This window comes from Ictidomys tridecemlineatus, chromosome 10 (genome assembly GCF_052094955.1).
Source record: "Ictidomys tridecemlineatus isolate mIctTri1 chromosome 10, mIctTri1.hap1, whole genome shotgun sequence".
Taxonomy (NCBI): domain Eukaryota; kingdom Metazoa; phylum Chordata; class Mammalia; order Rodentia; family Sciuridae; genus Ictidomys; species Ictidomys tridecemlineatus.
Window position 1 is genome coordinate 53,429,638 of NC_135486.1, and position 16,121 is coordinate 53,445,758.

The 16,121-nt window shown below is 34.5% G+C and overlaps 1 protein-coding gene across 11 annotated transcripts in view; it reads left to right on the top strand.

Moving 5' to 3' along the window:
* Smyd3 (SET and MYND domain containing 3) overlaps positions 1–16,121 on the top strand; it is a 683,600-nt gene that overhangs the window by 121,034 nt on the left and 546,445 nt on the right. For 3 of the 11 annotated variants that reach the window (XM_078022941.1, XM_078022939.1, XM_078022940.1), the window contains 2 exons: positions 2,577–2,676; positions 5,616–5,650. The exons of 4 other annotated variants lie outside the window; for them this stretch is intronic. In XM_078022941.1, coding sequence (XP_077879067.1) covers positions 5,649–5,650 — 2 coding nt within the window. In that variant the 5' untranslated portion in view covers positions 2,577–2,676; positions 5,616–5,648. Of the gene's footprint in view, positions 1–1,838; positions 2,077–2,576; positions 2,677–5,615; positions 5,651–16,121 lie in introns of those variants that run through there. 4 more of the 11 variants (XM_078022946.1, XM_078022944.1, XM_078022945.1 and 1 more) reach the window with 2 other exon arrangements.

Genomic DNA, 16,121 nt, shown 5'->3' on the forward strand with positions numbered 1-16,121 from the left:
TATTTAATAGCCCTAGTCCCTAGAGTCCCCTTAATGATCTGTGCTTCAGTGATTCTAGACTACTTACAATTCCCTGAATGTACTTTTGCACATGCTTTTCCCATTATGCCAAGCATAGCCTTTCTTTTTCTTCTCAGTCTAGTGGAGAACTCTTTCTTACCCATTAAGAACCATCTCAAGGATCTCACTTTGTGAATTTTTTCTTAAGTAAAGTTTATCACCACTCCATCTTGTAGACATCTTTATTGTAGGTATTATTATACCTTATTATAGTATATATTTGTTTTTATTTTATTTTCCTACTAGACCATGAGCTACATAGGGATTTGGCAATAATGAACACATTGTTTTTGATGATGAATAAGTAAAAGATTTAGGAATTTAGAATAATTCCTATGTTCTGAGATACTTTTCCACCTCAGATCACAAAAGGTACCATCCCAAGAAGATAAGGAGATGAGGAAGCTTGTACATTCTGTAAATTATGTCTTAAACATTCCTAAACAGGCAGATAAGAAATTGTACAGTTTTCTCCAAAAGGCATAAATTATAAGGATTCCAAATAACCTCTAGAAATTTGAGATCACTGGGTCATACTCTTTACCCTGTCTTCGGCCACACTGGTAAAGAAATAGTGTTGCTGCATATTCATTTGATTAAATATATGGTTTTTATATTTAAATGTATGAAAGCACTGGTCATCTTATAATTATCAGAATACTCTGAGGTTATCTAATAGGGTTTTGGTTTTATTGAAGTTATCCTGTGTTAATCCAATATTCCGGAAATGGAGGAGTTGAGTATATTGGGTGATGTAAATCCAATTTTAATTCTGAAGCTCTCTGATGACCCAAATAGGGATCAGAAACTCAAGAGAGCTTTATGGTTCAATATGTAATTAGCAAGTGAGCCTGTGGGAACAATAATCTTTGAATAATATAGTGTGTCAGCTGAGAAGTAAAACTAAAATTCCTAAATCATATAGGATTGAAAAAAAAAAGGAAGCCTGTTATACCAGTGGGATATAGATGTAAATATACCTATAATGTTCATTTTTTCAGAACTAATATATCTCTATCAATTATTTATGTATAAGAATCTTCTACTTTCACCCCACTCTAGAAGTAAATAATATATTCTCAAAGGCTCTCTTATATTTGGGGTATGTTTCTGAGGTTCCCTATATGATATGAGATCAGTAACCCAGTAACTCTTGACCATGTTCTTCCACCAGATATCTTCCTTTTTTCTGGAGGACTGCCTCAAAACATTTTATTTTTGTCGTTTGTCAAATCATTCACAAGCCATGTCCACCCTATTCTGCAGCCTACCATCTGCAGGCTCCTGACATCTGATGCCTTTGCTCTTATTCTTCAAGTGGTGGCAGAGCATAGAGGCAGTGATTGGAGTCTCCCTTCTCTGCAGCTCAGTGCTGGTCCCTGTGCAGCAGTGATGCACACAATCCATTTGTGAAAATGGGGGAACTTTTCAAAGCTGCACTGACAGCCAGTGATTTGGTCCTGTCTACTTTTAGAGAACCCCGTAGGGCAATTCAAATGACTCTTTGAAAAGAGTCAATTTGTCTCAGGCTGAAGGGAAATAGAAAAACAAAACATTTCCCCAAGGACTGCATGAGTTATGTTGGCATTGAGGTTATTTGTACAGTGTTGAAACATTTCAGGGATGGAGCAAAATGACATATTTCTTTACTTTGACTTTGACTATGTGCATGGATTTGTATATTAATATACTTAGACTTCTTTATTTCATGTGATTATTTTCAGATCTGTGCTGTTTGTTTTTGGATTGGTTGCTTGGGGATAGTGACTGAAGCACAGTCTTCTGTTTGATTGAGATGGGGGTCTTGCTCTGATGTCCTGGCCTTGAACTCTGGGGCTCAAGCAATTCTTTTGCCTCAGTCTCCTGAGTTGCAGGGACTACACATGTACCACTGTGCCTGGCTCTTCTATTTTAAAATGCAGTGAGTCAGAGCCCCCCTTTTTTGGCATTATGACCAGCTGTCCTCAGTGGTTCTACATGTCAAGTAGCCAGCTTACATCTCTTGCATTATAAAAGGTAATTCACTACCTGATTACTGCTGTGTTTACCAGTCTCTTTAAAGCAATAGGACTTAGACTTGAGAACCTGATTTCAGTGATTTCTTGCTTTGGAATATTCTGATCTCTATGTCAAAAGCCATGGTCCTCATGAAATCCAAAGCAAGATGCAAAGTTTTGTGGAAATGATGGAGGCTCAGCTTTTGCCAAATATTAGTTACTTAGGTGCTGTAGGGCCCTATAGAGTGTATGTGAAAAAGTACTAGATTTGATGTTCTGACTTCAGGTATTGTCTACATTCAGGTTTATGTACAGTGGGGTTAAATTTACTTTCATATTGAAGAGGAGGTGTGTGGTAGGTCTTTCACAGTGCATATTGGTCCCACCTACTGTGTGAATTCCATTCTTTAAGAAAATCAATCTTTTTTGGGGGGGGAGTGTGGTGGGAGGACCAGGGATTGAACTAAGGGGCACTCGGTCACTGAACCACATGCCTAACTCTATTTATTTTTTATTTAGAGATAGGTCTTACTGAGTTGCTTAGCGCCTTGCTGTTGCTGAGGCTGTCTTTGAACTCTCGATCTCCTGTCTTAGTCTTCTGAGCCACTGGGATTACAAGGTGTGTACTACCGCGCCTGGGCAAGAAAATCAATATCCGTGCGGGTTTAGATGTGTTGGAGATCTTTGGTTTCATCAGTTACATGTGTCACATACTTATGATATGTGAGTTAGTTGTCTAATATTTTAGGTAAATATGTAGTAAGAGTGATAAAAACATGTATTTTTTGCTCATGAATGTGATCCCTTCCTGAAGAACACTGGTCAAGTTATTTATTTCTGTATGGCACTGGGGAGATATATTGTAACTTATTAGATTTTCCTTGCTTTCTATTTCTGTGCAATAAAAATGAAGCTAAGTAAAACAGAATCCACATAGAAAACTCCCTTATTTTCTATCACTAGTAGACCTTTTCAATTTTTACTATAGGATGTTAACAAAGTATAGAAAGTAGTTCAGAAATAAATAACTATTCCTTTGAAATTTCTTTACTATCATAATTTTCTTCTCATGCTACTTAGCTTTTAAAATACAGAAATAGAAAAATGCTTATTAAAATTTATTGCCTTGATTTGGATATTTAGATGAAGTCCTTTTTGAAGATGAGCTAATTATGATGCTTCTCTTACTAATTTTGTGATGTAATATGAATCCAGAGCACAGAATTAGGTTGCCTGGTTACTAATTCTGCTTCTGCCATTCATAAGTGTCCATTCATAAAGGACAATTTTCTTATTTTTAAAACTTAATTAAATTTTACATTAAGATAGTCACATTTCATATAATTCACCCATTTTAATTCTGTTATTTGTTATATTTTAGTACAGCCTCAGAATTTTGTGCAGCTATTCTCAATTTTGAAACATTCTCTCCCACTAGTTGTCATTCCCCACCCTGCTTGATTATATGATAACTCATTGTTTAACATTTTGAGGAATTGCCACATTGTTTCCATTGCATATTTTTACCAGCAATGTATGAGGGTTCCAGTTTCTTCTCATCCTTGCCAATACTTGTTGTTATTATTATTTTTTATTATAGCTCTCCTAGTGTGTTTGAAATGGTATAGTTTTGTAGTTTTGATTTTTATTTCTCTAATGATTACTGATATTGAGCATCTTTCACATGCTTATTGGCCATTTGTCTATCTTAAGAAAAGTCTGTAGTTTTAAATGGCTTTTTAAAAATCACTTTACCAACTTAAAAATGTTAGCAAAGTGAGTATTTTTCTAATAGAATTCTGAAGATTAAAAGAGGGAATATATGTAAAATACTTTGAGCATTGCCTAGCACATAGTAACTTCACATTTATATTTGTTATTATTGTTGCTACTATAGCAGTTCTTTATTCATTTAGTGCTTCCTAGTAACCTAATTTCTCTTTATTTCCCTTAATTTCTCTTATGGGAATTTGAAACTAAAATTTAACTTTTGTATTCCCAATTCTGCCATCCCTGGTCTTTGCTACATATATTCAATTGTTCATTTGTTCGAAGCATTTATTGAATACATGAAAATACAAAAGAACAAAAACAACAACAATAAAAGGACCCTCCCCCCACTTACCCTCACCAGTCTGGAGACAGAAATGATAAATAAATAACATAGTGAAACATTCATAAAAGGCTTTCTAGACTAGCTGAAGATTAAGTTAAAGTTTCTCATGCAAATATTAGTGTTCTGGGTTAAAACATGTAGCACTTTCAAAAACTGTATCTTTAGGGTAAGATGAGAATCACAGGACTGCTGCCCTGTGTATTGGAGTATTGGAGTAGTATCAGCCAGAGGGGAGCAGCACTACACAGAAGTACCTCTCTTACTTTTGGACTGTTAATGCTCAGAGCATTCTTTCTTCCCTCCTTAAATGTCCAGCTTTTCATTTTGCAATGTCTTCCCTTTCATTATCAAATGTTCCTCTTTGTTTCTAGTAAATATTACTGTCTTTAAGTCTTTTTTTTTGGTTGGTGTTTTTGGATTGAACTAAGGACACTTAACCACTGAGCCATAGTTCCACCCACTTTAATTTAATTTTGAGACAGGGTCTCACAAAATTGCTGAGGGCCTTGCTAAATTGCTGAGGTTGGTCTTGAACTTGGGATCCTCCTGCCTCAGCTTCCATAGAAACTAGGATTACAGTCATGTACCACCATGCCTGGTGTGAAACACTCTGTGGTTACTGTCTTGTTTTCAACCTATTTGTATCTTTCAATCTAGAATGTATCTTCATGTAGGCAGAATATAGATATAATCTATCATATATACAGAATATAGATATAATCTATGGTTGTTTTACTCACATTTAAAATATTTTTTTATATGGTTGGGTTTATGTCTACCATTTTTCTTTTTGTTTTCTATAGTTTCATTTTTATCTTTTTTTCCTTCTTCGATTCCTCAGTTACTGCCTTTTGTGTTAAACAAATGTTGTTTGGATTGTATCATTTAAATTCGTTTTTTTCTAGTTATCTTTTAAAAATTTCTTTTAGTGGTTGCTCTAGAATTACACTGCTCAATATAGTAGTCACTATCTATATGAAGCTGTTATGCACTTAAAATGTGGCTAGTGTAATTTAACTTTTGCTAAAGTGAAATACAAATCATGTTTCAAAGATAGTATGAACTACAGAATGTCAAATATCTCATTAATAATATATATTTTTATTCTTATAATATTTTGCATATATTAGATTTAAATAAAATATTAAATTTTCATGTTTCAAAACAACTTTAAAAATAAGTCTAGAAATTTAAAATTACATATATGTCTTACATTTGTAGTTTTTATTATATTTATGTTGGCTGAACTTCTTTAATAAGGATCACAACATGCATCTTGAACACATCACAACCTGTTACAGTTTAGCAGTAACTTATCCTGGTAAAATATAGCAACTTTGCTCCCATATTGCTCCATCCTCACTCTTTTTGCTATTTTTATCATAAAGTCTACACATATGTATGTTTTTAACCTTACAGTACATATTTTACTTTAATCTTAGGATTTTTAAAGACATGAATTGAATGAAGCATATATGTGAGTATATATGTGTAACTTTTACCTATAAATAATTTCCTGTATTCTTTATTCCTATGGTGTTGTTATTATGTGAACTGTACTCAATGACTATGTTATCAGACTTCCTGAATGCCTTGTTTAATGTAGTCTTGGTCTAGTTTCAATGAATTCTCCCACTTTTTTGTTTATGCCAAGTTGGAATAGTCTCACTGCATATAGAATTATTGATTGATACTTTTTATTTTTTCTTTCAGCATTTGAATATGTCATTTTACCACCTTACTTGTCCACCATTGTTTCTGCTGAGAAGTCAGTTATTAATTATATTTTTGTTCATGTATTTAGTCACTTTGGTCTTATTGCTTTCAAGATTTTTTTTTTTTGTCTTTGTCTCTGATTTCAACAGTTGGACTATGATATATCTAGGAATGGTTCTCTTTCTGTTTATTTTACATGTTTATCTTACATGGGCTTTATTGAGCTTCTCTGTACTAATCTTTTCAGCAAACTTGAGAAGTTGTAGGTCATCTGAAAATATTCTTTTTCTCTTTTCCTTCTGGAATTCTCATGTTAAATATATTGGCAACTTGATGTCGTTATACATACCTGCGAGGCTTTTTCAATCTTTCTTTTTTTTCCCCCTATCTCTTTTTTTTTTTTTTTTTTTTGTACCAGAATTGAACTCAGGGCCACTTGTCCACTGAGCCACATCCCTAGCCCTATTTTTATATTTTATTTAGAGATAGGGTCTCACTGAATTGTTAGTGCCTCACTTTTGCTGAGGCTGGCTTTGAACTCGTGATCTTCCTGCCTCAGCCTCCTGAGCTGCTGGGATTATAAGCATGTGTCACTGCCCCCAGCTCTCTCTCTGTTTTTAACATCAGATAATTTTCATCTGTTCTCAAATTAGCAGTTCTGTCTTCTATTATTCAATCTATTCTTGAGCCTATCTAATAAGTTTTTCATTTTGGTTATTGTACTTTTGTATTCTAGAATTTATTTTAAAAAATAACATTTTTTTCTCTTGAGTTTCCCTTTGAGTAATTGTCATCATATTTTCTTTAATTCCCAAATATACTTTGTGAATTCTTTAAACATCATCATTTATAATATTTGCTCTATTGCTACATCTGGGTCTCCCAGAGTTTGTACTTAACTATTTATTTTTCCCTATGTAAACATCATATTTTTGTTTCTTTTAAAAAGCTTCATAATATTTTGGATAGCAGGTGGACAACTTTGATAATATATTTTTTAGCAATCCTGCGTTTATTTTTGTTTGTTTTATTTTTTATTTTTTTTTAACAATTCTGTTTGTTTTTTTTTTTAAGAGAGAGAGAGAAAAAAAGAATTTATTTTAATATTTATTTTTTAGTTCTCGGCAGACACAACATCTTTGTTGGTATGTGGTGCTGAGGATCGAACCCGGGCCGCACGCATGCCAGGCGAGCGCGCTACTGCTTGAGCCACATCTCCAGCCCTTGTTTTATTTTTATGTGATTTATTTTTGTTGTTGTTTTTGCTTTGATGCCTTGCTTGGACTATGATTGCAATTGGAGCAGTTAGAGTGAAAGTCAAGGTGTGGGGAGGGAATCCCATGTGAAGAGGAGGCACCATGCATCCCTGACTTCCTCTCAAGTAGAAATTCTCTGTTTCTAGGACCTAAAGTGGCCTGGGATACTCTGCCTCTATTATGCATATTCAAGGAGATGAGTCATGCAGAAGATGCTTTTCTAGGCAGGGAAGGATGGTGGGGTATATGGTTTTTGTTCATTAATGTCCAAAGACCTCAGTTCTTTTGTTGTTGTGGTTTTTAAATTGGCTTCTTAGGTGTCCTAAGCCTGTATCACTAAGTGATGACCTAATGTTTTGAGTGTAAGTACTTTGATCTCCTGAGTCTTCCACCCTCTGCCAGTGGATCTCTGTATGGGTGAGAGAACACTTTTAAAAGTTAAAACCAGTTCTCAAAACTTGGATTTTACATTGTCAGGCTCTCTTGGGTTTCCTGCTTACTTAAATGTTCTCAGTTCTGTTTTTTGTTTTGTTTTGTTTTTTGCAGTGTTTTAATTTGTTCTTTTTAATCAAACATGACAGTAGAAACTATTTTAATATGTTTGTACAACCATGGAATATATCCTATTCTCATTAGTATCCCAGTCTTATGGATGTACATGATATTGAAATTTATTGTGATATATTCGTATATGTACATAGGAAAGTTATAGTAGATTTTTTCTACTTTCTTTCCTGTTTCTATCTCTCCTGCTTTCCTTTCATTCCCCTTTGTCTAATCCTAATCTTCTATTCTTCCCTGTCCCTTGTTGTGGGTTACAATCCACATATCAGAGAGAACATCTGACTTTTGTTTTTTGGGGGGGGATTGGCTCATTTCACTTAGCATGATAGTTTCCAGATTCATTCATTTACCGGCAAATTTACTTTCTTCTTTATGGCTGAATAGTATTCCATTGGGTATATAAATCACAATTTCTTTATCTATTCATTTGTTGATGGGCATGTAGATTGGTTCCATGGATTAACTATTATGAATTGTGCTAATATAAACATTGATGAGGCTCCATCACTGTAGTATGCTGATTTTAATTCCTTTGGATATATATGGAGGAGTGGGATAACTGGATCAAATGATGGCTCCATTCCTAGTTTATTGAAGAATCTCCATACTGCATTCCAGAGCTGTTGCACTAATTTGTAGTTCCACCAACAATGTATGAGTGTATCTTTTCCCCCCACATCTTCACCAACATTTATTGTTTCTTGTTTTTTTTTGTTTTTTTGTTTTTTTTGGTACCAGGGATTGAATTCAGGAGCACTCATTCACTAAGCCATATCCCCAGTCCTTTTTAAAATATTTTATTGGGATACAGAGTCTCACTGAGTTGCTTAGTGCATTGCTAAGTTGCTGAGGCTAGCTTTGAACTCATGATCTTCCTGCCTCAGCCTCTGGAGCTGCTGGGATTTCAGGTATGCGCCACTTCCCCTGGCTTCCTTGTATTCTTGATAATTGCTATTCTGAAATCTCAGTATAGTTTTAATTTGCATTTCTCTAATGGCTAGATATGTTGAACATTTTTTCATATATTTGTTGATTGCTTGTGTTTCTTATTTTGAGATATTTATTTCCTTTGTCTATTCATTCATTCATTCATTCATTCATTTATTTATTTATTTATTTATTTATTTATTTATTTATTTATTTATTTATTTGTGTGTGTGTGTGTGTGTGTGTGAGTTAAGCTTTTTGAGTTCTTTATATAGCCTGGAAATTAATGCCTTATGTGAGGCACAGGTGGCAAAGATTCTGTATTATGTAGGCTCTCTGTTCACATTATTTGTTTCCTTTGCTGTGCAGAATGTTTTTAGTTTGATACCATCTCTTTATTTATTTTTATATGCTGATTTTCATTTCTTTGGGTATGTATGGAGGAGTGGTTTATTTCTTGTGCTTTAGGAGTCTTGTGGAGGAAGTCAGTTCCTAAGCTGACATGTTGGAGTGTTGGGCCTACATTTTCTTCTTGAAGGTTCAGGGTTTTCAGTCTAACGCCTAGGTCTTTGATCCACTTTGAGTTGACTTTTGTGCAGGGTAAGAGTTAGGCATTAAATTTCATTCTGCTACCTGTGGATTTCCAGTTTTCTAAATGCTGTTTGTTGAAGAGGCTATCTTTTCTCCAATGTATATTTTTGATGCCCTTTTCTAGTATGCGGCAACTGTATTCACATTGGTTTGCCTCTGTGTCTTGCATTTCATTGGTCTTCATGCCTGTTTTGGTGCCAATACTATGCTGTTTTTGTAACTATAATTCTGTAGTATAATTTAAAGTCTGGTATTGTGATGCCTCCTGCTTCACTTTTCTTGCTAAGGATTACTTTGGCTATTCTGGGTCTCTCATTTTTCTAAATGAATTTTAAGACTGCTTTTTCTATTTCTATGAAGAACGTCATTGGAATTTGAATAGGAAGTGCATTAAATCTGTATAGCATTTTTGGTAGTATGGCCATTTTGACAATATTGTTTTTAAAGACAGGGTCTCACTCTGTTTCTCAGGCCGACCTCTACCTCCTGGGCTCATGTGATCCTCTTATATCAACTTCCCAAATACCTAGGACTGTTGTCACCTACTACTGAACCTACCTTCTCATTTTCTTAGCCAAGAATATTTTGGCTCTTTCTGTGACTGTCTCATTTCTAGTATCTTTCCATTTAATTTTTTGCTTATATGCTACTTGCCTGAGCTTGAACTGTAACCTTAGGGTAGAAAAGATACTGTTTTTTTTTCCCCATTTATTCTTTTTTGGTGTGGTGGTACATGACTGTAATCCCAGTGACTGGAGTTTGAGGCCTGCTTTGGCAATTTAGTAAGGCCTGAAGCAACTAAGTAAGTGCCTGACTCAAAATAAAAAGTGCCCCTGGATTCAATCCCCAGTACCAAAAAAAAAAAAAAAAAAAAAAAAAGACAGTTTTTCACTGTTTGTCTCCAACCTATTTGCTATTTCACTGGAAAAGACTTAAGTATTGCTCCTCACCCCAAATCAGGTCTATCCCTTTTAGTAGTAAAGATACTGGCCTTTGTGGACAACCCCAAGCTTGTTAAAGTGCAGTTTACATCCCAAATGGAGGCAGTGTAGGCTGTAAGCAGCCCAGCGCAAGAAGGCTACCTGTAGACTTCTATTGTTTTTATCTCAACCTCTAACTCATTTTCAAAAATAATTGCTATTCAATTTATTGTCTGTTTCTGTTCCTGTGTTCTGAAATGTTATTTTTAATATAACTTTATCCAGTTTTACGCTTGTCACATATAGCAATGAATGACTGCCCTCTTCACAGGCAGACTAGAACTCTCCAGAACTCTAACTTTTCCTTCGTCTTTTCCTCCATGGAGGCTTCCTTGTCCCACACTTCTGCTTTTCCTTCGGTCTCCCTGCTCTGTCTTCTGGTAACATTCAAAACTTTTTATTGTCAGATTGTTTTTCTTTCTGATAGACTGTAAACTCTAGGAAGTCAGGTACCTTTTAAAACACTGCATTTCTTTTTAAACACAGCAGTAGCATATATGTTGAATGAATAAATGTTAAATTGGCATTTTGGATCTGGTTTAGTAATATGTTAACTTTAAGTGCTATTGAGAATATGTTGGAAAAAGAATAAGAATTGCCTCAAATTTATAGAGGACCATTTGTGGGGCCACTTGCTGCATTAAATGTCTTGCATACGTTATTTCCTTTACTCTTTTTTAATATTTATTTTTTTAGTTTTAGGTGGATACAATATTGTTATTTTACATTTATGTGGTGCTGAGGATCGATCCCAGTGCCTTGTGCATGCCAGGCAAGCGCTCTGCAACTGAGCCACGTCCCCAGCCCCATTTCCTTTACTCTTTAAAATGAAGTTCGATATATTGCCTGCATATTCCAGAAAAGGAGTCTGGAGCCAGAAAAGTTAACTAAATTATCCTGACAGTATATGTGAAGCCAGGATTCTCACTGTTGAGTGTGAAGCTTGTACTGTATACCATATGTTGCAACAGATTGTCTTATGCAATGTTTACGGTATCTGTGGATATTTATTCAGAGAATTCTTTTCATGTAAAGGCTGCTTCTAATTGCTGAAAGTGTTCATGGGTCATTTCTGAGCACTGCTTGTAGCTGTGTACAAGCCAGTGTACTTGCTCTGCTCTCTTCTGCTTTCCTTCTGGGTCCTTGAGAGTCACATGCCATCCATGCATAGTTAGTGCCTTGAAAGGATATTAATTTTCTGGTTCATACCTGAAAGACTCTTCTCATTGCACAGCTTTGCTTTCATGTCTGTCCACAAAGTGGTTGGTCTTTTTGATGACAGACCATTAGAGTATATGGTATTCACATCGTACAGAAGGAGAATGGGGACCTGTATAATAATGTGGTCAGGTGTTCCCACTGTTTCACCAATTCAACCTATTGTTGGTAGTGAGCATGGGGTAGGAGACAGTATTTGTTGTTCCTGGGTCAGTTTCAGCTCTTATGTGGCCTGCTTAGGAATAAAAGTGAATGACAATTGCCTTACTTTTTTTTTTTTTTTTTTTTTTAAAGATAGTATCTTACTATATTTCTGGAACTCAGGCTGGCCTTGAACTCCTTGGATTCAAGGGAGCCTCCTGTCTCAACCTTCCAAGTAGCTGGAACTGCAAGGTGTGCCATCATTGCTTCTTTATTAACTCTAGCATCTCTTTATTTCTTCTGCCTCCTAGGTAAAAATGATTAAAATGTCCATTTAACAAATAATCTTTGGTTTCTGACAATAAATCCAGAGAACTTCCATTTTCTTTTATTTTTTTTTGTGATAAAGAAAATTACACATTTATTATCAAATAATACTAGATAATAGCTGAAGAATCACTATTAATTTTATTGACAACACATAACAGTAGTATTGTTATATACCTTATGGTTATTAAGTCCTTATAATTTTTGAGAGAACCAAATATAACACTTGTTATATGGAAACATCTCTACCTTCATATTGTTCTTTTATGGAAAAGCAAACTTTATTTCAAAGTAACCCAAGAAGAGAAAAGCTGTTAAGGGGAACACATTTACAAACTGGATTGGAGCACACAGATACTGTATCCTTTGGCAAAGGCTCAGTCAGAAGTCTCAGCAATTCCTGCTGATCCTCCAACACCTACTCAGTTTCCTCTTCAGGCTGAAACTAAAGAGTAGTCTTAAAGATACCCATGTCTTTGTTATCCAAACATACTCCCATTTCAGGAAAGAGGATACCTGGGGTCTACTTTCTGGGGGATCTGATTAATTATTAAAATAAATATTTACATTGAGAATATAGTTAAGCTAGTAGCTTTCTTCACATTTCCACATTTTAAAAAGAACCACAGAAGTTTCATGTTTTAAGCAGTTGAGTAGGTGTGAAGATCCTGTCTCCATTTTATAGGAGCTAGATTACATTGAATTAGTCCCTACAACTGAAAGATCATTCCAATTGCTTTTGAAGTACTGGATGGGCTAACTCCTTTCTTTCCAAGGAACATGACTTAATTCAATATACAAAATTTTAAAATGAAAACAATTGCAATAAGGCATTAAGCTCTTAATATTTATCAAATACTTCTTTAAAAAATAAAATGCTTTAAGGTTTTAAATGATAAGCATAAATGGAAACATTCAAGGAATTTGTAAACTGTGGTTCTCTGTCTCAAATGTTTTTTTGATTCTTGTTTACTGTGATCATTTTGTAAACTTTAGGTATTGTGTTTATACACAGAATTTAAATAATTAATTAACCTCTTAAATTCATTTTGAAAGGCATTTTTGAAGAGAAAAGATAAATTTTCAATATTTGAGCACATGAAAGAAACCTAGCCTTGTAAGATTTTATCTAATAAAATGCCAAGACAGAAAATACCTAAGCTTTGCCCTGCAGAATCTTATTTACTTTTTTTAAATGAGTAAATGAAATATTTATTACTAGAAATTTCATCGAGTTTTAATCATCCTGTGTCATGGGCAAAAGTGTATAATGTCCCACAACTGAATTATTTTTTTGGTGGGAAAGAAAATGAGCTTTATATATTTACTACAAATAATATCTTTTGACATCTAATACCTGGGAATACCAGTTACCTGATTTAGTCTTCTATTACTGAACTTTTAAAATATGTTTTAAATTTTAATTTATTTTCTAAACCATGGTTTCTTTTTTTACCTTTATTTCATTTATTTACTAATTTATTTTTATGTGATGCTGAGGATCGAACCCAGCTCCTTGCACATGCTAGGCACAATCCCAGCTCCACCATGGTTTCTTAATGATAGAAATTGGTGATTGTTTTTATTGATATACACATACACACACACATATACACACACACACATAAAAGACTACATTAAGCGTAGTATTATCTTGTTCTTCAGTTTTATTTTCTTTCTGAAATGGTTATCTTTGCCTAGAACATTACAGGGATTCATTTTTTAAAATTCATTCTCAACTTATATATGGCATGAACTTGGAAGGTTATGAGACCTGACCTGAGAGAAAGATGAAAACACACATTATCTAGCCTGAGAGAAAAAAAGACATCTGGAAGATTATTATCTTTCAGGGATCCATAGTATAATATTGGTCCAAATAGATATATTTCATTTTATATTTTACCCAGAAGAAAATGCATTATTTGAGTTACCTATATAGTGAAAACACATCGTATGTTTTCCATTCATCTCTTTTTGATATCACCTTCTTTATCAGGTTATCCTATTGAATGCCTGCAGGGCCTCCCACATGTTTACTTTCCAACATCGGTCCTACCCGCAATTCCAGATCATTTAACTTTGTTTAATGCTATTATCTTTCCCTGGACCATGGATTTTTCTGCTATGTCTTTGCTTTCCTTTTTATGTTTTGTAGATACCAACATTGAGAGTAAAGGTAGCAAACTTGTAACACGTGACAGGGCAAGAGAAGAAGAGGTGTTGAAATTTCCTCTGGCCTAGGAAAGAAGCAGGATTTTCTTAACTTTGATAAATTAGCCAACAGGAATACACATGCACAAGGTCCAGAGGAAAGATGAGTGGAATGAGGAGACCAATAACTGGGATTTGTGTGTAGGGGTCTTTCTGGGATTGGACTGAATGATGATCTCTTATATACCCATTATGAACTTTGAGGAACTGAAAATAACTTTCATAGTGCTATTTTATTCAGCTGAGATATGAGCTTCGAGTTTTGCTCTTGCATCTACAGTCATTTTCTCCTGTGACTGGTGTAAGGTATTGGCAAGGTTCTCAATGAGGAAAGAGGGTTGACTATGTGAATGGCAGTTCATTATGTAAAGCTACATGGGCTTTCTTATAAAGAAAGACTGAGTTGTTGGAATTATTTATCCATTTACCAAATATTTATAGAGCACCTGTTAATTGCTTGGCCATATAGCAATTGAAAAAAAAAAAAAGAAATGGGTCCATACTTAGAGGTAGTGAGGTAATGAATAGTAAGTCACTAAATATAACTCAGTGAAATAGTGTCCTCTGAGGGAGGACTCCTCTGTGACTTATTTAAGTTTATCAATAAATTTAAATATTAAACAATTCAAGATCTTATGGCAGCTGTCTTCTGGGAAAGACTGAGGTACTTTGAAAAATTCACTGTAAAATACATTTTAAAAGCATTTTCCTTTTTACTTGAAACTTTGATATAAAATTGCTTCACTGAGGGGGAGGAGATGGGACCTTAAAAATCAGTTTGAAATATCTAGGGGTTATAAATTATTAAGAAAATAGTAAATATTTGATACACTGTCTGTAGTCCCAACAGCACTATTTTCATGACTCTGTAGCACACTTTGACCTTCATTCTTGCTTTTTCCCCCTCAGTCAGGATTCTTTCTTAGGTAACTGATGGCACCTTTGTACCTGTCATCTTTTAACCTAGATATTTTTAAATGCCACTATTCCTAGGCTATAAAGGAGTTTACCCTTATCTGTGGTTTTGCTTTCTGTAGTTTTCAGTTATAGTTAAACATGGTTTGAAAATATTAACAGTAAAATTCTAGTAATAAACAATTAATGTTTTAAGTTATATACTATTCTGAGTGGCATGCTTAAGCCTTTCCCATCCTGCTCTGTCTCACCTGGGATGTGAATCATCTTTTTGTCTAATGTATCCAAGTTGTATATGCTATCCACCCATTAGTCACTTAGAGGCCATCTTGATTATCAGATTCACTATTATGGTATCACAGTCCTTGTGTTCAAGTAATCCTTACTTTGCTTAATGACTATTTTGAGTCAGCTTTTTCACCAAGAGAACTAACAAAAACAATTTTAGAGCAGAAAAGTTTATTTGTTGCTCATGGTTTCAGAGGTGTCTGTTCATAGACAGCCAGCTCTATGGCTCGGTGCTTGCAGTCAGGCAGAACATTATGGTGGGAGGGTGTGGAGAAGAAAAACAGCTCACGACATGGCAAACTTTACAAAATACAGCCCTCAATGGCATGTCCTCAGTGACCCACCTCTTCGGCCATATTCTACCTGCCTGCAGTTACCACCTAGTTAATTCATTAAAGTGGATTAGTACACTGATGAGGTAAAAGCTGTCATAACACAGTAATTTCACCTCTAAACTTTCTTGTATTATCCTACACATGAACACTTGAGAGATAAATTTATATCTCAATCATAACAATTATCCCAAAGTGCAAGAGTAGTGATGCTGGCAATTTGGATAAACCAAAATGGCTTCAAGTGATACATTGCAAGAAAAGAAAACATGAGTATAGTCCAATATTTTGACAGAAAGTCCATATTTAAATAAGTTTTATTGTAAAATATTATTTAAATTGTTCTATTTATCATTATTCTTTTATTGTACCTAATTTAGGAATTAAATTGTACCCTAGGTGTTCATGTAGAGGAGAAAACAGTGTAATGTTTTGGGTTTATAACTATCTATGATTTCAGGCATCCACTGAGGTCTTAG